This window comes from Macaca mulatta, chromosome 10 (assembly GCF_049350105.2).
Source record: "Macaca mulatta isolate MMU2019108-1 chromosome 10, T2T-MMU8v2.0, whole genome shotgun sequence".
Taxonomy (NCBI): domain Eukaryota; kingdom Metazoa; phylum Chordata; class Mammalia; order Primates; family Cercopithecidae; genus Macaca; species Macaca mulatta.
The window spans coordinates 84,295,576-84,316,150 of record NC_133415.1 but is presented as its reverse complement, the minus strand read 5'-3'; the positions used below and the strand labels follow the sequence as shown (position 1 = coordinate 84,316,150).

Below are 20,575 nucleotides of genomic sequence, written 5' to 3'. Positions count from 1 at the left end.
GGGGTACTGAACTCTGTGCTACAAGTTTCTCCATCTGAAAACTGGGGTGGTGATAATATGATCAGTTTTCAGGATTTAATGATTAATGTATGAAAAACACTTAGGACAGCACCTGGTATATAGTAAGAGTGATGTAACTGCTTGCTGTTTATTACATGACTTTGGGCTTGGACAACTCATCTTCTTTCTCTGAGTCTCGGTTTCTCTAATTGTACAACTAGGATGGCAATTCCTGCCTGCCTCTCGACCACTGATCTGGCCTTTTCTTGCTGTGTAGCCTTGCAGAGATTCTTGGGTTCTCCTGGCCTCTGTGTCCTCATGTATTAAACAGTACCTATTAAGTAGAGGGTTGTGGTGGTGAGCACGTGAGAAAACGTGTACCCAGCATGTAGCATGGGGCCCAACACTAACACAGAGAGTTAAAACGAAGTTAGTTATTATTTTTTTTGTTTTGTTTTTATGGACAAGAAAGTACTTTTTAAACTATAATAGGCTGAGGGAGAGTGTGGTTTTCTCACATGCTTTCCCAGCCATTCCTTATTCACAGACACCTAGAATCAGAGAGGACAGGATTGGAAGGGCAACTTTACAGGTAATGGATAATGAATTAATGGGTATCTATTAATGGATAATGAATTAATCCATTCAACAGATATTTACTGAGCACCTACTATGAGCCAGGCACTGTTGTAGGTGCTGGGGTCAGAGCAGCACTGAGGGCCCTTCCCTCAAGGAGCTTTCATTCCTGTGGGGCAGACAGACAAAAACATGTGAACACATATGCCAGGCAAAGACTCATAAGCAGGTCTTCACAGTCTCAGAATATCTTACCCATAACATATCCTGGTTTCTGCAAGGCCTTAAAATAGGATAGCAGAGTGGGACCCAGTGGCTCATGCCTGAAATCTCAGCACCTTGGGATGTTGAGGTGGGAGGATCTCTTGAGCTCAGGAATTTGAGACCATCATGGGCAACACAGCAAAACTTTGTCTCCTCTAAAAAAAAAAAAAAAAAAAAAAAGAAAAAATTAGCTGGGCATAATGGCATGTGCCTGTAGTCCCAGCTACTTGGGGGGCTGAGGTGGGAAGATGGCTTGAGCCTGGGAGGTGGAGGCTGCAGCGAGCTGTGATCGCACCACTGCATTCCAGCCTGGGCAACAGACAGAGTGAGACCCTGTTTAAAAAAAGAAAAAAAAAAAAAAAAGATATGCTAGCGGGAGCCCACATTTATTGAATCTTCTTAGACACAGAAAGTGTCTAAAGCATTTTACACAACTTGAATCATTTAATCCTCACATCGATCCTAAATGAAAGAATTGTCATGAATTCCGTTTTATAGATGGAGAAACTAAGGCACAGAGAGATGGAGGGGAGCAAGGTTTGAACGCACACCCCCTGGTTCAGGGCAATGTCTTCAATCACCCTGCCCTCTTGCTGTGCTGGCTGCATAACTTTCCTTCCTCAACACCTCCCACCTCCCTATCTTGATCTGCACCAGTTCTTTCTTTTTTTTTTTTTTTTTTTCCGAGACGGAGTCTCGCTGTGTCTCCCAGGCTGGAGTGCAGTGGCGTGATCTCGGCTCACTGCAAGCTCCGCCTCCCAGGTTCACGCCATTTTCCCGCCTCAGCCTCCCAAGTAGCTGAGACTACAGGCGCCCGCCACCACGCCCGGCTAGTTTTTTTTTGTATTTTTAGTAGAGACGGGGTTTCACCATGTTAGCCAGGATAGTCTCGATCTCCTGACCTCGTGATCCACCCGCCTCGGCCTCCCAAAGTGCTGGGATTACAGGCTTGAGCCACCGCGCCCGGCCAGCACCAGTTCTTTCTTCCCTCCCCCTTTCCTCCCCTATCCCGTTCTCAAGTATTTCTTCCACATTCTGAGTGGCCTGGGGTAAGCTCTCTCTCTCTCTCTGGCCCTCAGTTTTCCCATCTGAGGCTGGGGGATTGGACTGGATTATCTTCAGGTTCTTCCCTGACTACTCTAATTTTCAGCTCCTTATCAGTTTGTGATTCTTTTATTTGCTGATTTGTTTTCTAGTCTGCCAGCCCACCCTACTGTGAGCTACTGAGCAGTGAGCTCCCTCTTTCTGTTCGCCACATCTCCCCGGAGCCTGGCACTGTGCCCGGCACTTAGTAGGCCCTCAATAAATATTTGTAGATGAAGAAAGGAGGGGATGAGGGCGATCGTACTCAGTTTTCTAAAGCCAGCTCCTGCACTCTCTCCCGCGCCCCTCTTCTTTTCTCAGCTCTTCCCCCTCTCCTCTTCCCTCCCGCCCTCTCACCTCCCAGGGCCCACTCCGGCCCTCCATCCGGCCTGCATTTTTCCGGGTTTGATATCATTTTTTCCACTCTCCCGGCTGCTGCCGGCTGCCTCTGCCAACTTTCCACAGCTAGAGCCCCTCCCCCTGACCGCAGGCCGGAGACAGCTTGGGGTGGGGGAAGACCTTCCTTCTCTTCCCTTCCCCAGGCTGGGGTTGGGGTGTGGGATTGAGTGCCATCCGTCCCCGTTGGAAGGCTGGGGTGCGGGGAGTCGCGGCTGGAGGACGTGGCTGGCTGGCTGGCGGGTCCTGCCGTCTTTCTCTGCACCGCTTACCCCGGGACTGGCGTCTGGGCTAGTTGGGGGAAGGGATGTCCGGCGTCAGGGACATGATGGTCATAACGGTTTGCGTCTTGTTTTCTTCTCAAAGCCGTGACACCCCTTCCTTTCGGGCTGGAAACTCCTGACCTGATCCCCAACACCCAGCCCTGACCCCAGCCAGGCTGGATGCCTCACCACCTCCTTCCTCCCGCACAGCCAAAGTGAGACCCAGGAGGAGGCTGGGCCCTGGGGTGTAGTCTTCCCTGGCTGGGCGACTCTGGCATGCTCACCTCCCCTCTCTAGGCTTGTTTCTGCCTTCGGGAAATGAGTGAGTCGGATTAAACTGGGGTCCATCCCGGGGATTAATGGATTGAGTTTCATAGAGTTCCTGCCCCAACCTCGTTTAAATTGGATGTGAAATTACATTTTTAAATTCATTTTCCCAAGATTCTATAGGGTTTTGTATCATCTTTAAAGAGGACAATGGATATGTTGGTCACTAGAGTCTGACAAGCCTGGGCTGGAATCCTGGCAACTTCGCATATAGCAGCTGTATGATCTTCGGTGAGCCTTCGGTGTCCTGTGCCTCAGTTTACTAATGAGCAAAATGACGTTAATCGTAACACCCTTCTCCCAGGTGTTGGGAGGATTAATTGTTGCGACAGCTTAGTACACAGCTCCCAACAAACGCCAGCAATTCTATTGCCAGGATGAGTACTGAGGTCCTTCCAGACATGTGAATCTAGAACGTAAAAAATGGGTTAATGAGAAAGTAGCTGGTCACGAAACTGTGGTTGTGATCCACTGTCGGGAGAAGGGCCTGAGCACAAAATTGGTCCAAGTACTTTATTGATTGGCCCTGACGCCCAGCCGGCAGGCTAAACCAGTCAGTCTACAGTCAAGTGTAGATGGGAGGGCAGTAGGTGGAGACGCCTGGAAGAGCCGAGACAGAGATGTCTGGGCATTCAGACGGGACATCCTTCTGGTCTGGTTTATTGTGAGGGTTTCTGAGGGTTGGCCAGAGCCCAGGGACAAGGAAGATTTTTTACAAAAAGACACCCACCACGTAAAAAACTACTTTGTGCCCAGCTTGGGGCTTCGGCCCCGTCGTCTGTCTGTTCATCGCTTTCCCGGGGTCCCCCAGGCTTGGATCTGGGGGATGCTCAGGCCATCAGGGCAGCAGGCAATTAAGACACATGATGCAGACTCCAGGTAACGGCGCCTTTGTCCCGCAGTGGCGTCCGTGGAACCCATAAGGCAACTCAGCGACCCGCCAACTCTCAGAAGGGCGGGAGGCTTCAGAGCACGGCCAGATTGTGGCAGGACTTGGAGCGGGCCTTGAGTGCCCGGCGGCGTGCGCTGCGGGCTGTCAGACGTGCTAGGAAGCGACGAGCGCGCTGGGCTAGGCTGGTCGGCCGTCGGGGTGCTGGGGGCTCCTCGGCCGCACTGTCCCGGCGGCGCAAGCGCAGTTGGCGCACCACGCCCTCGAAGAGCTCAGCCACATTGTGCTGCAGCGTGGCGGAGGTCTCGATGAATTTACAGTCGAACACCACAGCGCAGGCGCGGCCCTCTGAGGGGGCGGGGCCCGACGAGCAGGGGTGGAGCCATAACCGGAAGGCGGAGAAAAAGGTAGGAAAAGATGTGTTCAGTCTTGATTGGAAGAAATTTTTCCTGTGCCCATACCTCGTGTTGCTGTCTGGGGACTCAGATAAATCAGATTGGTCTTTGAGGGAAGACAGAGAGGCTGGGGCCAGGGAGGGGTCACGTTGAATGCCAGGTAAAGGGTCTAATTTGCTGTGGATCGGAATTACCTGGAGGAGCTTGTTAAAATGCAGATTCCTGGACCCACCCTCAGAGTTTCTGATTCTGTAGGTCTGGAAATCTGTGCTTTAACAAAATCTCCTGGGGCTTATGTTGCAGTTTTTTTTTTTTTTTTTGGATGTCTGTTCACAAAGCTTACGGTCTTCCACCTCCAGGATGCCACTGGGCCCGAGTTCTAGGCTTCAGGGGCTGGTGACTGTGAAACTGACTTTTCCTTTCTAGGTCTCAGTTTACATATTTTTTAGATTTTACTCTGTGAGTAAGACCATTTAAAAATTGTTATGGGCCCCATCTGATATGTCAAACTTATTAAAATATTCCCCATCCCATTGTAAATACAATCCATATATGACATTTAAAGTTTTAGTTTGTAGTTGCTTGCTGACAAAATATGTTTTACAGACAATTAAAGCTTTGTGAAATTTAAATTTCTAATTTTTTTCACTATATTTTGGAGCCAGTAATGGTTCTTTTCAGTTCTCAAATGTAAGCCCTTGAAAGGCCTGTAGGCACTGGGCCTATCATCCTGGTGGATAAAGTGTCTCTGATTAAGGGGCTAGGGGAGCCACAGAGGAAATTACTATTATTATTTTTTTGAGACAGAGTCTCATTCCGTCACCCAGGCTGGAGTACAGTGGCGTGGTCTTGGCTCACTGCAACCTCAGCCTCCTGGGTTTAAGCAATTCTCATGCATTAGCTGCCCAAGTAGCTGGGATTACTGGTGTGCACCACTATGCCTGGCTAAGTTTTGTATTTTTAGTAAAGATGGGGTTTCACCATGTTGGCCAGGTTGGTCTTGAACTCCTGACCTCAAGTGATCCACTTGCCTCAGTCTTCCAAAGTGCTGGGATTATAGGCGTTAGCCACTGGGCCTGGCCAGAATTTTTTTTAAAAAAAGAGTTAAAATTATTTTTTATTTTTTGTAGAGAGAGGGTCTTGCTGTGTTGCCAAAGCTAGTCTCAAACTCCTGGGCTCAAGTAAGTCCTCCCGCCTTGGCCTCCCAAAGTTCTAGGATTATAGTTGTGAGCCACCATGCCCCACCACATACACGAATTTTTAAGAAGTGCAAATTCAGCTCTGGTCTTGGAAAATTCTGGCAGCTGGCAAGGAGGAATAATTGAGAAGTGGGAGGACTGGAGAAGGTGGAGATGCCAGGATAGCACAGAGACTGTAGGCAGAGAGGGAAGGGAATGTGGGATTAACGGAGGTGGCCTGACAGGACTTGGGGACTGGTTTGGGGGTGGTGAGTGGGAGACAAGAATGGTTCCTAGCTTTCAGGCTTAGGCAAGTGGCTGCAGGGTAGGGGCAGCTTGGCAGGGACAGTCACTGAGATGAAGAGCGCTGGAGAAGCAGCCATGACAGCGGGGCCCAGGGGAAGAGGAGGGGGTGGGATGGAGGGCTCACCTTCCACAGAGACTTCTCGGCAGCGGGCCAAGTCCGCCTTGTTGCCCACGAGGATGATGGGCACATGGTCTGCCTGATGTGTGCGCCGCAGCTGGATGCGGAGCTCAGAGGCACTCTCAAAGCTGCCTCGGTCTGCGATGGAGTATACGATGACATAGGCACTGCCCCCCTGCAGGCATGACTCCTGGCTCCATCTTTTATCCTGCAGGAGAGGGACCCAAGGCCCATCCTCAGAGGGTATCTAGGCCCTGGCTGAGGAAGGTAGAGCTGGGATGGTCTAATGGTTGGGATGGGGCTGAGGTTTATAGTTTGGACAGGTGTGGGGGACAAATTCTGCCATAATTCCCTGTGTCACTTTAGGAAAATCGGTGATCCTTTCTGAGCCTCAGTTTCTCTGCTTGAAAATTTAGGCTAATGACACTCCCTCACATAATTCTCTCACTCACTGACACTTTTGCAGGCTGGGTACTGGAGGCAAATTGACTTGGTTCCTCTTCCTGCTAAAGAGGGTTCTGCCTTGACCTGTTTAGCTCTTTTGTCTTGTTTCTGAGGAGGGTTTAGCCTTGCCAGAGGGTTCTTTATGCCTGGTGAAATCCAGAATGAAGAGAAAAAAGGAAGAGAGAGAGAAGTGAGGACAGGAGGCTGACTTCAGAGGGAAGGCATTTTTCAGGACAGTTTTGAAGACAGAGGTGAAGGAGCAACTGTAAAGTGTAAGTTCACAAGGGGATGAGAGGGGCAAGGGACACTTTAAGAAGTGGCTTCCTTTCAAGTTGTTTGACCAAGAAAAAGAAAGAACTGCAGTGCTTTTGATATTTCGGATGGTGATCTTTTGTTAGGGGCAGCCCTTCAAGACTGGACTACTTGGGTAGTAACTTTATAAGTGTTGAATAAGACACAGTTTCTGCCCTCCAAAAGCTCATGGTCTGGAAGAGAGCTTATGGAAATGGGGAGTTATAGTGTAGTGTGAAAGTACCAGTAAGAGGCATGTGCAAGTGGCTGGAGGAGTGGTGTGGGGAGGCCAGAACAACCCCACCTGGAAGAGTGTGCAAGGGCTTCACAGGGGACTGGCGAATGGGGTTAGGAAGGAGGGGCAGGCCAAGCAGGAGAGAAGAGATTCCAGACAAAAGGAACAGTCAGAGCTAAGGCCTGAAGTGAGAAGGACTGAGTGTGGTTGTGAGGTAGTGAAGAAGCCAGAAATTTTCTTTCATTTTTCTTTTTTTTGAGCTGGAGTCCCACTCTGTCTCCCAGGCTGGAGTGCAGTGACATGATCTCGGCTCACTGCAACCTCCACCTCCTGGGTTCAAGTGATTCTCCTGCCTGGGCTTCCTGAGTAGCTGGGATGACAGGCGCCTGCCACCATGCCTGGCTAATTTTTGTGTTTTTGGTAGAGACCTTGAGAAAATTTTCTCCTCTTTTCTGGCCTTTTATTTTCCAAACAGTAAAATTAGGAAACTGAACCAGTTTCCCTGGTCAGTGACTGTGAAGAGAGGTCTCAAAGAGGGTCCAAGCAGTAGCAGCATTATCGAAATAAGTATCCATCCTTTCCATTTGTGCACTACATGGTACTCTGATATCAGAGAGGCTGAATCTGACAGAATTGGGTGGGTCTTAGGACCTTAGTGTACCAGGCTGGCTGACCATCAGGCCACTTGGAGTGTATTAAAAATCAAATTCTCGGCTGGGGGCGGTGGCTCATGCCTGTAATCCCAGCACTCTGGGAGGCCGAGGCGGGCGGATCACCTGAGGGAGGGAGTTTGAGACCTGCCTGACCAACATGGAGAAACCCCATCTCTACTAAAAATATAAAATTAGCCAGGTGTGGTGGTTCATGCCTGTAATCCCAGCTACTCAGGAGGCTGAGGCAGGAGAATCACTTGAAACTGGGAGGCGGAGGTTGGGGTGAGCAGAGATCATGCCACTGCACTCCAGCCTAGGCAACAAGAGCAAGACTCTGTCTCAAAAAATAAATAAATAAATAAATAAAAATCAAATTATCAGGCCTCACCCTGGCCCTCATCCTCAGCCTGGGCAACAGAGCGAGACTCCCTCTCAAAAAAGATAGATAGATAGATAGATAGATAGATAGATAGATAGATAGATAGACAGATAGATAGATAGATACTAGAGCCCCAATTTTAGAGCTTCTTATTCTTTTTTTTCTTTTTCTTTTTCTTCTTTTCTTTGAGATGGAGTCTCACCCTGTCATCTAGGCTGGAGTGCAGTGTCATGATCTCGGCTCACTGCAACCTCTACCACCCAGGTTCAAGCTATTCTTCTACCTCAGCCTCCGGAGTAGCTGAGACTATAGGTGCCCGCCACCACACCCAGCTATTTTTGTATTTTTAGTAGAGACGGTTTCACCACCTTAGCCAGGCTGGTCTTGAACTCCTGACCTCAGGTGATCTGCCCACCTCAGCCTCCCAAAGTGTTGGGATTACAAGCGTGAGCCACCGTGCCCAGCTAAGAATCTATATATATATATATATATTTTTTTTTTGAGACGGAGTCTCGCTCTGTAGCCCAGGCTGGAGTGCAGTGGCCGGATCTCAGCTCACTGCAAGCTCCGCCTCCCGGGTTCACGCCATTCTCCGGCCTCAGCCTCCCGAGTAGCTGGGACTACAGGCGCCCGCCACCTCGCCCGGCTATTTTTTTGTATTTCTTAGTAGAGACGGGGTTTCACCGTGTTAGCCAGGATGGTCTCGATCTCCTGACCTCGTGATCCGCCCATCTCGGCCTCCCAAAGTGCTGGGATTACAGGCTTGAGCCACCGCGCCCGGCCAAGAATCTATATTTTTAATCACACTCCGAATGAGTTCATACTCACAAATCCATGCACCAACTGGCTTTTGTGATCTTGACACACAGCAAATCCTCCAAAAATATTTGTGCAATGAATGAATGAATGGTCAAGACTCACTTTCTCATTCTAGAGATGGGGAAAACTAAGACCCAGAGGAAGAAACCCGTTCATACTCAAGGTTGAGAACCCACATCTGTCTGACTCAAGCTGGGTGTGGGGTTCCAGTTCCTGCCTTCTAGTCTAGAATCCTTTCTCCCCTGTTTCCTGAGTGGGACTCCCAGTCTGATCACCCATCTTAACTCACTGGACACTGCCCCATAGTATCCTCAGCTGCATCTGAAAAGTAGACCCTCTCACTAGCCTGTGAGGTCCACGAGGCCAGGGGGCATGTCTGCCTTATTCATCTCTGTGTCTCCAAGGTCCTGGTCCATGATAGATACCCAGCAAGTATTTCTGAATGAATGAATGAGCGAATAACTGAAACCTCAGCTGAAGGTTCAGAAGGTGATGCTCTTGAGGGGGAGGAAAGTCATAAGACAAGGACTCTTATGCAGTCCTAATGCATAAGAATACAGCCTTGGCCGGCCATGGTGGCTCACGCCTGTAATCCCAGCACTTTGGGAGGCCGAGGTGGGTGGATCACCTGAGGTCAGGAGTTCAAGACCATTCTGACCAACGTGATGAAACCCTGTCTCTACTAAAAATACAAAAATTAGCGGGTGTGGTGATAGGCACCTGTAATTCTAACTACTCGGGAGGCTGAAACAGGAGAATCGCTTGAACCTGGGAAGCGGAGGTTGCAGTGAGCTGAGATGGCGCCACTGCACTCCAGCCTGGGCAACAAGAGTGAAACTCCGTCTAAAAAAAAAAAAGAATAAGATCTACAAAGATTTTGTAGATCTGGGTTTGAATCTCACTTGCTATTTGAGAGCTTTGGACACATTATTATTATTATTTAACCGCTCTGGTCTTTGGTTTCCTCATCAGTAGAATGGGAATCAGAAGACTCACCATTTAGTTTTTGAGACAGAACGTTGCTCTGTCGTCCAGGCTGGAGTGCAGTGGTGTGATCTCAGCTCACTGCAATCTCCACCTCCCGGGTTCAAGTGATTCTCCTGCCTCAGCCTCCCAAGTAGCTGGGACTACAGGCCCATGCCACCACACCTGGCCAATTTTTGTATTTTTAGTAGAGGTGGGGTTTTGCCATGTTGGCCAGGCTGGTCTCCAATTACTAACCTCAGGTGATTCACCTGTCTCTGCCTCCCAAAGTGCTGGGATTACAGTCCTGAGCCACTGCACCAGGCCCAGTTTTTGTTTTGATTGAATTCATAGAATATGTCTAGTGGTTAACACAGGGGCTGACACTTTGGAAGCTGGCACTCCATAAATGTCAGGTACTGTTATAAGAGTCGTCATCATTATTATGCTCATTTGGCCCCGGGTTTCCTTTTATGCTTGTTAGAAGGAGAGCTGTCAACCATTGTCAATCACCCACCAGTGTCCTCCTAAGCCCCACCCTGAGGGCAGGGCCTCCCTCAGTTTTAGGGGAGCAGCTTATCCCTTAGAGAGATGGGATCCCAGGTGATTTTAGATCCTTCTCTTGTTTTTCCTCAAAGTTCTACAACTTTCCTCAAAGTTCTACAATGAAATTATGTATTACCCACGTAGCAAAAGAAAAGAAAACACAAACAAGATAAAATCATAATAGGGACATGTTCCTGCCTGCTGCTCTCTTCCTGCTCTGGTTTCCTTTTTCTCTACCTACCAAGTCATAATTACTAAGAGTTATCATTTACAATTCTTCACCCCTATTCAGCAGTTTTTCATGCTTTAAACTGGGCTTACCTCTGAAATTGCATAAGAACTTTAAAAAACCAGCTGATGAGGAAAGCAGGAATGGTTAACCCATTTATCGGATGAGAAAACTGAAGCTTGGAGTGGTTAAGTCAATTGCACAAAACTACATAACTAGTAAGAAAAAGAAAGGGGCATTTTGGGGCCAAATTTAGTAAGAAAAAAATTTAGTAAGAAAAAGAAAGGGGCATTTTGGGGCCAAATCCAGCGTTCCTTCTGCACGATGTGGGTGGGAGGGGTGGGACGAGGATGGAAATAATGATGGGGAGATCTGCAGGTGGAGAAGCACATTCTGAGATGGCTGGTAGGAGGGGATTGTGGAGTGAGAAAAGGGGTCAGGGTCATAAGGGTCTTCTGTTTGGGATTGGAAAGACTGCTTAGGAGCTGTGGGTTTTGGGGGAGGGTGCTGAGGATGGCTCTTGCTCACACCTGATCTGTAGTGTCCCAGGATGGGACAGGAAGGAGTCTAATATTAGGCTCAGCAGCCCTCTCCCCAAATTCTGCTTGCAGTGCCATACCAGTTTCTCGGCCTCCCAGGTGTCCACGACCACCAGCGTGGTGTCTTCTCCATCCACCGTGAGGGTCCTCTCATATACATCTTCTGCAACCGAGGGAAGAGCTGGATCTCAGGGAGGAGGGGCAAGCCTGAGAGAGTGTGGTGTTCGCTACCCCCCATTTCTGGTCACATCACCCCCTCCACTTGTCCTCAGAAGCGCTTATCACACTTGTTTGATGCCTGTCTCTCCTGGTAGGAACCCATGTCTCCCCAGGTGCCATAGTACCTGGCGCATAGTAAGTGCCAGAAAGATTTGATTGATTGAATGAAGGTGGGGTGGTGGGGTTAAAGCTGGGCTAGGAATTCTCCCAGGCCTGCTCTGTCTGACTTAGCGCGTGCTTCAGGCAGGTCATGTTATCCTCTCTTGACCTCAGTCTCCCTATCTGTAACACATACGGGTTCTCACTCTTGAGGCTGGGGGAGAGAAGTCAAGACTAGAGAAGAGTCTAGCTAGATGTCCCTACCTTTTCTCTGCATTTAATCAACCCCCTTCCCCTACTCACCCTATGTCCTTTTGGTCAGTGGTTCAGGGGCCTACCTTCATCTCTTCTATCTTCCCTGTATCCCACCACCCTGGGGCCCCTGACACTCTTAGCTCACCGCAGTTCTTGGGAATAAAGCACCCCAGGGCCCAGAACTTGGGGTCTAGGAGTCTCCCTTCTGCAAAGGATCTTAGTTTTGCTGTAGATCATGGTGACCATGGATGGGTGTCTATGGGACTGGGAGAATCTGAGAGTCAGAGGAGTTGGGGAGGGGAGTTTCTGAACTGGGTGGAAGTCTACCATTTCTTCATTCAGAAGAATTCAGAATTGCCACCCATATGACATGGAAATGAATCATATACTTCTTGTTCATGGGAAATTGGCAAAATTCTTATTCTATTCAAGAATTTCCCTCCCTTTGACCAGTGTGCAGGCTGTGCCATGTACAACTTTGGAGGGCAAGGGGGCATCATTCATGTCATAGTCTAAGTGAATGATGCCCCTTAGAGTTGAACAGTGCATGACTTGTACAACTGTTCTTGGCAGCCCTGTGCCCCTGGTGACAGGGCTTTCGCTCCTTTGGCCACATCCCAGCCCAGCCCATATGGCCCCTACCTCCCAGCTGTTCATGGAGGTCCCTCTCTTGCTTCCCTGCAAAGAGGCTGGCCAGGCTGGTCTTCCCCACTCCAGGATCTCCAAGTAGCACCACACGGTAGAGGGCCTCCCAGGAGCCTTCAGAGTCGCTGGATTCAGAAGACCAGTCATCTGGGGCAGGTGAAGGTTTCTGGGTGGGAGGGTTGAGGGAGGCCGATTGACCCAGCCGGGGATGCTGGGATTGAGTGGAAGGCGCTGTGCTCAGGAGGCCAGGCTGGCGGCCCCGTGGGGACAGGGGCAGTGGGGTGCTGGCTCGCCGGTGCAGAGGGGTCTTTGCTTCCTGTCCGGTGTTGAGTGTCATCTTTGGTAGAGGGGGTTTTGCTTCTTCCTTCCTTCCTTCTGAAAGAAGGGGGAATTGGTTGTCAGTCAATTGCTTTAGGCTGCTTCTTTCTATAGCGTCCTGATGAGCTGCTGAGATGGCTTCTTCCAGATCCCCCTCTTGTTCAGATGGGAGTAGGAGGTGCCTCAGCTTCTTGGGGCAGAAAGCCCCTAGGCTTTCTGGCCTCAGGCTCTGCGTAAACCTGGATGCGGCTGGAAGGAGTGAGTGTGCAGGCTGTGAACACACAGACACACACACCCAGAGGCCATTCCCTCGCCTTAAGGATGATGACAGACAGGCAGGCAGGCAGAGGGGCAGTAGTGAGGTGGGATGTCCTCACATGCACACTCCCCATTCCGTGCACACGGACCTGCCCTTCCCACAGAACATGAGGCCCTGGCTCTGAAAGGCATCCAAATTGTCCCCCTCCTCCCCTTCCCCACCGCTCTCTTTCACAGGTTCTGGGTTGGGAGTGCAGTTTCAGGTCTTCCCCCACTGCAAGAGTAGGGGTTACTTAACTTTGGATGCCCAATTTCACGGGGTCTGAGGAAGAAGAGGCAGGAGGGTGGGTTGGAACTACAGAAGGGCGAGGGGGGTAGAGGGGTAACCCGACTGTAACCCGAGTGCCCTGGTGCCATGGGAACCGCGTGTCTGACCCGCCCCCTGTGTGAAATATTCAGGAGCGGCTGACGCTACGGCCTCTAACTGCTTTTGGGGACGGGAGCTGCGGCCGGCCAGGCCCCAGGTTAGGTGACAGGACAGGGTCCTGGCAGGGGACGGGGAGGGCAGACCACAGGGCCCGGGAACGCTGTGCCATTCCTGGAGTCTGGGTCCGAGCTTTCCCAGCCGGCATCCTGGGTGTGAATCCCCCATCCTGGGGTTGAAGGGGTCTTTGTCCAGGACTATCCAGCCCTCCGGGTCGCAGGTCTGAAGACCCTCACCCTAGGGACGCGGTTTCAAAGCCCTCCTACTCCTGCCAACGCTGCCGAATTCCCCTTCAATCGCCTGGAGAACTCTGCTCCAACTTGAGCGAGTTGGCCGCGCGTAGCGCAGGGCTTTACCTCGGCGTGGGAGGGGTCCAGGGTCCCTCGCAGCTCCAGCGGCTGGATGCTCCAGGCTGTACCACCCGCCTCCGCACGCAGCCCCTCAGGCCAATTCCCCTCCCCTCGCCGCCTGGGCCGGGGGAGGAGCCGCGACCCCGCCCCATCCAGCCCCGCCCCATTAGGGCTGCCCCGGGGTCCCCGCCCTAAGGCCCTGGCCGCTCAGTGACTTTTCTGAAAGTGCAGAGCTCAGCTGACCCGCTTCTGCCAGCCCTATGCACCGAGTGAGGGTGGCAGACGAGAGAGGAAGGATGGGGGCTCTGGATTCCTGGGTCTGGAGCTCCATCTGCGTAGGGGATGCACCAACACATTAGCCCCCAGAAAAACCACTTGGGGAACTTGCTAAATATTCAGGTCCCACCTTCCAAGAGAGGCGGATTCCACAGTGCTGGGAGAGGGGTTCAGGAATCTGGGTTTTAAACAAGCGCCCCAAGTGATCCTGATGCAGACGGTTCATGGACCTCACTTTAAGAAACTCTGCTCTGGATGAAGAATTAATTTTGGGAGGTGGCTTGGAGGAAGAGAGAGCTCAGAAAGTCTGCACTGAAGAATTCTGAAAATCTTATTTTGGCATCATTCATTCATTCATTCACTCACTCACCAACAGGCTTAGCTGGGCCTGGGCCTGAGGTCTCTGCCATTCTGTCTACTGTTTCTATCACTCATGGCTTAAAAATAAATGCTCCCAGGTATAGAGGAGGAGGAAAGAGATCACTGGTGATGTTGGCTATCCAAGGGGCCAGGATCCAGACTCTTTGACTGGGGTGCCTCCCTTTAGGTCTTGAGAAATTGGGGTGTGTACATGTGTGGAGCCATGGAGGCCAGGCTGCACCTGTGGGTGGGGCTCATTGTCATGGCTGAGGGGATTCAGGTGTTCAGCTTGGAATAACTCCCACAGCAGCTGAACAGACTGGCTCAGCCCCCACAGGTCTTGGAGCTGATGCAGAACCCCCTCGTGCCTGGCTTCTTTCCGCGGCGTGGCCCTCTAAGCTTACCTTTCTACCTTGCAAGATGGGCCGTGAGTGGTGCGGCACCCTTCATTGTCTGGGAGTGAGGTGACTTGGCTTTTAGTTCCATCTCTGCAGCACAATTGCTGTGTGACCTTAGGCAAGTCAACTCCCCTCTTTGGGTTTCAGTTCCTTTATTTAAAACTATAATCTGAACAGCTTACACTCTTGCTAAAAAACTTTTGGTTGTCTATAATACAAAAGTCTGAACTTGGCATTCAAGCCCCATCATATTCTCTGCAGAATCATTTCAACCTCTCCTCCCAGGAAAACCCTTGCTTGGCTCATGCCCCACTCTTTTAGGCACATTCTGTTCTTTCTGCCTGGGATACCTTTTCCCCTACTCATCTTTCATGATGCAATTTAGATTCCTGTGTACCAGACACTGTTCTAAGCTCTGCACGAATATTATCTCAGGGGTTCTCAAACTTTGGTGGTGTGTTAGAACCACCTGGAGGGCTTGTTAAGCCACAGTTTGCCAGGACCCACCAATACTCTCATCTGTGACTAGTGATCTAACAAATGACCAGAGAGCTAACTTGTGACCAGTGTTAGTGAATCTGTGGTCTAACTTGTGACCAGTGATCTAACCTGTGACCCATGGGCTGCTCCGTGACCTGTGGTCTTCCTCTGCTTAGAGAGAGGTGAATTCAGTAGGTTCGGGGTAGGGCTAAAGAACTGGCATTTCTAACAAGTCCCAGGTGTTGCTGCTGCTTGCTGGTCTGGGAACCACACTATAGGAGCCACTGTATTACTTCATTTAATCCCCTAAATGAGATAGGTAGCTATTACTGTCTATGACATGGGTACTATTACTCTTCCCATTTTAGAGTAGGCCTGCATACATGCTGGTCACTTGGCCTTGTAAGCGATACTAGTCATCATTTCATAGACAACAGCCTGAGGCTCAGAGAGGTTAAGTGACTTGTCTGATGTCTCACAGCAGTTAGGGGGAGATGTGGGGATTGAACTAGGTCTCTCTTAAGTCAAAGTTTTTTCCACTGTCTTAGGTGGGGAAGATGTCTAGTTTCTGACCCTAGACAATGCCTCAGGAAATTCTACCCCCAGCTTCCGAGCTCAACAGGCTTCGGAGGGTGTGGCTGACCAGTTCCCACGTAGCTGGCTGAGATCCCAAGCAGCCTGGGGACTACATGGCCTCATACTCCCACTTAGGCCTGCTGCCCACAGCACTGCCTTTATCTGCAGCTCAATAAAGGCTGGACTGGAAGCAGCGAGGCTCAGCATGCTCAGATCTCTCTTGTGTTCTCTCCAGCAGCCTCCCCAGGAGCCCCATGGCCATGACACAGCTGCTTCTGCTCCTTGTGGCTCTCCTGGTTCTGGGTCATGTGCCACCAGGTAGCAACATCGTGTGCATGTGTGTGTGTCTGCACGTGTGTGCGTGTAAAAATGAGGACTAGACTCTTAGGTCCTGGAGGACAGAGGGGCCTCTACCAGCATTTAAGTTCTGGCCCCACCACTGACTTGGTGGGCAACTTAGAGCAAGTTGCTAAATCAGCCTGCACCTCAGTTTCCTAATCTATAAAATGGGATTCTCTCAATAAATATTCATTTATGTTATGATTGTTGTGAAATCATAACAGTGAAAGACATCTAGCAGTGAAAGAAAAGAAGGTCCTTGCTTTCACGCAGCTGATATTTTAGTTGGTAGAGATAGAAAATAAGCGGATAAACATGTTGGGTGGTGATAAGTGCTAAGAAGAGGAAAGGCAAGGGAAGGGGTTAGAGTGGTGTGTGCATGGAGAAGGGCGGGGATGGGAAGACTGATGAGGATGGATAGGGAAGGCCTCTAATAAGATTTGTTTCTTTTTCTTTTTTTGAGACGGAGTTTCATTCTTGTTGCCCAGGCTAGAGTGCAATGGCATGATCAGCTCACTGCAACCTCTGCCTCCTGGGTTCAAGCGATTCTCCTGCCTCAGCCTCCTGAGTAGCTGGGACTATAGGCATGTGCCACCATGCCTGGCTAATTTTTGTATTTTTAGTAGAGACGGGGTTTCACCATATTGGTCAGGCTGGTCTAGATCTCCTGACCTCAGGTGATCCACCCGCCTCGGCCTCCCAAAGTGCTAGGATTACAGACATGAGCCACCATGCCTGGCCTAGATTTGTTTCTTTTTAAAAACTTTTTATTTTGGAAGATTTCACATATACATGAAAGTAGAGAGAATAACAAGGTGAGTTTGAAACATTTTTATTATGGGAAAATTTAAACTTCTGCAGAAATAGAGAATACTGTAACAGCATGAGTTTTTAAAAGAGACTTCATTTGACTTTTAAATTTGTGTAGAGATAGAGTCTCACTATGTTGCCCAGGCTGGTCTCAAACTCTTGGCCTCAAGCAATCCTCCAGCTTTGGCCTCCCAAAGTTCTGGGATTACAGGTTTGAGCCCAGCCAGAAACTTTGGTATTTAGGAAAATTTCAACCAGAAATAAGAAATAAATAGTATAAAGAACCCCTATTACCCATCACCCAACCTCAACAATTACCAATTTGAACCAATCCTGTTTTGTTATTCACTTCCCCCTCCTTTCCTGTGAATTATTTTGAAGTACATTCCAGCGATCTTATTTTATATAAAGTGGGTTTGAACCGAGGTCTTTTTTCTTTTTTTTTTTTGAAACGGAGTCTTGCTCCTTGCCCAGGCTGGAGTGCAGTGATGCCATCTCGGCTCACTGCAAGCTCCGCCTCCCAGGTTCAGGCCGTTCTCCTGCCTCAGCCTCCTGAGTAGCTGGGACTACAGGCGCCTGCTACCATGCCCGGCTAATTTTTTTTTGTATTTTTATAAAGACAGGGTTTCACCATATTAGCCAGGATGGTCTCGATCTCCTGACCTCATGATCCGCCTGCCTCGGCCTCCCAAAGTGCTGGGATTACAGGTGTGAGCCACCGCGCCCGGCCTGAACGGAGGTCTTAATAAAGTGAAAATAGGAGAGAAGATCATTCCAGGCAGAGGGAGCAGCAAGGGCCGAGGCTCTGAGGCAGGGTAATGGATGCGTTTGAACAGCAGCAAGGAGGCTGGTGTGGCTTGGGGAGGGAGCATAAAGGAAATTGGTGGGAGACGGAGTCAAAGACATGAGGAAGAGAGTGCAGATCATGCAGGAGAAAGGAACTGCTTCTGGATATTGGGGTGACTGGGAAGTTCAAATGCGATGGTATGTTAAGAGTATTTCTTGGCTGGGTGTGGTGGTTCATACTTGTAAATCCTAGCACTTTGGGAGGTCAAGGCGGGAGGATCACTTGAGCCCAAGACTTCGAGACCAGCCTGGGCAACATAGGGAGACCCCATCTCTACAAAAAATAAAAGGATTAGTTGGGTGTAGTGGTATGCACCTGTAGTCCTAGTTATTTAGGAGGCTGAGGTAGAAGGATTGCTTGAGCCTAGGAAGTAGAGGCTACAGTCAGCCAAGATTGCACTACTGCACTCCAGCCTGGGCAACAGAGTGAGACCCCGTCTCAAAAAAAAAAAATTATTATAGAAAGTGTCCTCACCTGGGAGCTAATGTCTCGGGTTCTGGTTCCAGACCCACCACTTAGTGGCTATGGGAGCTTGGGCAAGTTCATTCCTCTCTTTACTGGTAAGTGAGAGGATTTACCTAGAATGGGTCCTGGTTGTTCCAGCAATCTAAGCTATCATACTGATAATCTTGCCTCCTATTTATTGAGCATTTACTATATGCCAGGCACTGTGCTAACGTGATCCTTATCTGTGCTCTGAAGGAGAGTTGTACAGATGAAGAACTGAGGCCAAGGTCACTCAATGGGAAATGACTGAGCTGGGATTTAGACCCAGGAGGTCTGAGCTGGGTTCACACCACACTGTTAGCGATTATACTACACACTGTCTTCAGAGGGTGTATTCTTTGCCTCATGGAAATTTTGAGGCCAGTACCGTATCATTCTAAGATTCTCTACCTTAGCAAGAGGGAAGTGTGGACTGCTCGGCAGGCTGAATAAAACCTGCGGATATGCCCAAGGCATCATTTGAGGATTACATGGGATGTATTTTAATCCACAGAGATTCAGGGAAGCCTTTCTCCTCCACCTCCCATTCAGTGCTAGTTCTTCTGGGCTGCTTGCTCTCTGCTTGTCTGAGGTTGTATGTCTGGAAATGTCATTTAACAGTCAAGCTTGTCTACATGGTCCTAGTCTCCCCTCACTTCCCACATCGGTTTTAACTGACCATCACAGTACCCTCATCATTTCCAGTGTGGCAGTTACCACAGAATCTATTTCTTTTATTTATTTGCTTGCTTTTTTTGAGGGCAGGGACCATGACCATATTGTTCATTGTAGTACTTCTAGTGCTCCGTCTTTATTGAGTGAATAAATGAAGGACAGGCTCCATCCCATGTTGTGACCAAAGACCCTTGGAGGGAGCAAAGGACCTATTCCCCAAAGCCTTACCTTTTCCATGGCCCATGGTTGGAAATTCCTTCACTAAAACCTAACATTAAACAAGTCCCTATGTGTCAGGGGCAGTTCGTGTAATGGGTGTGGACTCTGGAGCCGGATTGCTTGGGTTTGAGTCCTAGTTCTGCTCCTGAATGGCGGTATGACTTTGGATAAGGTTATATTTTATATTTAATTTTTCTTTTTTTTTGAGATGGAGTCTTACTTTGTTGCCAAGGCTGCAGTGAGCCGAGCTGCACTGGGTTCAAGCGATTCTCCTGCCTCAGTCCCCCAAGTGGCTGGGATTACAGGCACCTGCCACCATGCCTAGCTAATTTTTATATTTCTAGTAGAGATGGGGTTTCGCTATGTTGGCCTGGCTGGTCTCGAACTCCTGACCTCAGGTGATCCGCCCGCCTCAGCCTCCCAAAGTGCTGGGATTACAGGTGTGAGCCACTGTGCCCAGCTAGAGAAGATTATTAACCTCACTGAGCCTCAGTTTCCTTACCTGTATAGTAGGAATTGTAATAAGACTATAATTGTATAGTGTTATGAAAAGTGCTTATGTGTACTTGGTGTGTTGTTTCACCCGGTCAAGAAATTAGTCTCTATTTATTTATTTGAGATGGAGTCTCCCTCTGTCACCCAGGCTGGAGTGCAGTGGCACAATCGTGGCTCATTGCAATCTCCTCCTCCTGGGTTCAAGCGATTATCCTGCCTCAGTCTCCTGTGTAGCTGGGACTAAAGGCACGTGACAACACACCTGGCTAATTTTTGTATTTTTGGTAGAGAAGTTTTGCCATGTTGGCCAGGCTGTTCTCAAACTCCTGACCTCAGGTGATCTGCCTGCCTCAGCCTCCCAAAGTGCTGGGATTACAGGTGTAAGCCACCGTGCCTGGCCTTAGTCTGCAATTTGTAACTAATGGTCTAACCTATGGCATGTGGTCTAACCTAAACCTAAATCAGTACTCTCATCTATGACTAGTGATCTAACAAATGACCAGAGAGCTAACTTGTGACCAGTGTTAGTGAATCTGTGGCCTAACTTGTGACCAGTGGTCTAACCTGTGACCCTTGGGCTGCTCTGTGACCTATGGTCTTCCTCTGCTTAGGGAGAAGTGAATTCAAACGGTGCTGGAAGGGCCAAGGGGCCTGCCGAACTTACTGCACAAGGCAAGAAACTTACATGCACCTGTGCCCGGATGCGTCCCTGTGCTGTCTCTCCTATGCATTGAAACCTCCGCCGGTCCCCAAGAGTAAATATGAGTAGCTGGTTCTTTGCTGTCCAATAAAACACGGGCCGCCAGTTGTCTCTTCTTTCTGTTTGCTCGCCTGTGCTCCTCTCCCCCCTGGGGTGGGGGATAGGCCTAGGATGTGGGAGAAATGGTCTGTGGAAGGAAGTGAGGGACCTGAGGAGAGTGGGCGCTAATGACCATTGTAAATGGTTCCGGTCCTGGCCACTTCACTTTCTCTCTGTCCAACTCCGGAAAAGTTACTGAACCTCTGAAAGTCTCCTCAACCATAAAATGGGAATAATTATAATATCAGGAGATTAGCACTTTATTAAAGAAATGCAAGAAGAAAGGTAGAGTTA

At 49.6% G+C, this 20,575-nt stretch overlaps 2 protein-coding genes across 8 annotated transcripts; one reads left to right on the top strand and one right to left on the bottom strand.

The window, feature by feature from the left end:
* Nucleotides 1–2,968: 2,968 nt before the first annotated feature.
* Nucleotides 2,969–13,673, bottom strand: REM1 (RRAD and GEM like GTPase 1). Of its 6 annotated transcripts, none has more exons than XM_015149287.3 (5): nucleotides 13,528–13,673; nucleotides 12,109–12,486; nucleotides 10,974–11,056; nucleotides 5,802–6,003; nucleotides 2,969–4,146 (listed from the first exon to the last, which is right to left on the bottom strand). In XM_015149287.3, the coding sequence occupies exons 2-5, from the start codon at nucleotides 12,446–12,448 to the stop codon at nucleotides 3,875–3,877; spliced, it is 897 nt and encodes a 298-aa protein (XP_015004773.1). In that variant the 5' UTR covers nucleotides 12,449–12,486; nucleotides 13,528–13,673; the 3' UTR covers nucleotides 2,969–3,874. The 6 variants fall into 6 exon arrangements, with proteins under 6 accessions (XP_015004773.1, XP_015004771.1, XP_077807533.1 ...); XM_015149285.3 differs by having other exon boundaries at nucleotides 12,109–12,678; nucleotides 13,528–13,670; XM_077951407.1 differs by having other exon boundaries at nucleotides 10,974–11,080; nucleotides 12,109–12,678; nucleotides 13,528–13,665.
* Nucleotides 13,674–13,766: 93 nt separating this feature from the next.
* Nucleotides 13,767–20,287, top strand: DEFB124 (defensin beta 124). 2 transcript variants are annotated; one of them, XM_077948701.1, is made up of 3 exons: nucleotides 13,767–14,255; nucleotides 15,847–15,929; nucleotides 20,094–20,287. In XM_077948701.1, exons 2-3 carry the CDS (start codon nucleotides 15,866–15,868, stop codon nucleotides 20,249–20,251), a joined length of 222 nt encoding a protein of 73 aa, XP_077804827.1. In that variant the 5' UTR covers nucleotides 13,767–14,255; nucleotides 15,847–15,865; the 3' UTR covers nucleotides 20,252–20,287. The 2 variants fall into 2 exon arrangements, with proteins under 2 accessions (XP_077804827.1, NP_001180321.1); NM_001193392.1 differs by lacking the exon at nucleotides 13,767–14,255 and having other exon boundaries at nucleotides 15,872–15,929; nucleotides 20,094–20,251.
* Nucleotides 20,288–20,575: the final 288 nt, after the last annotated feature.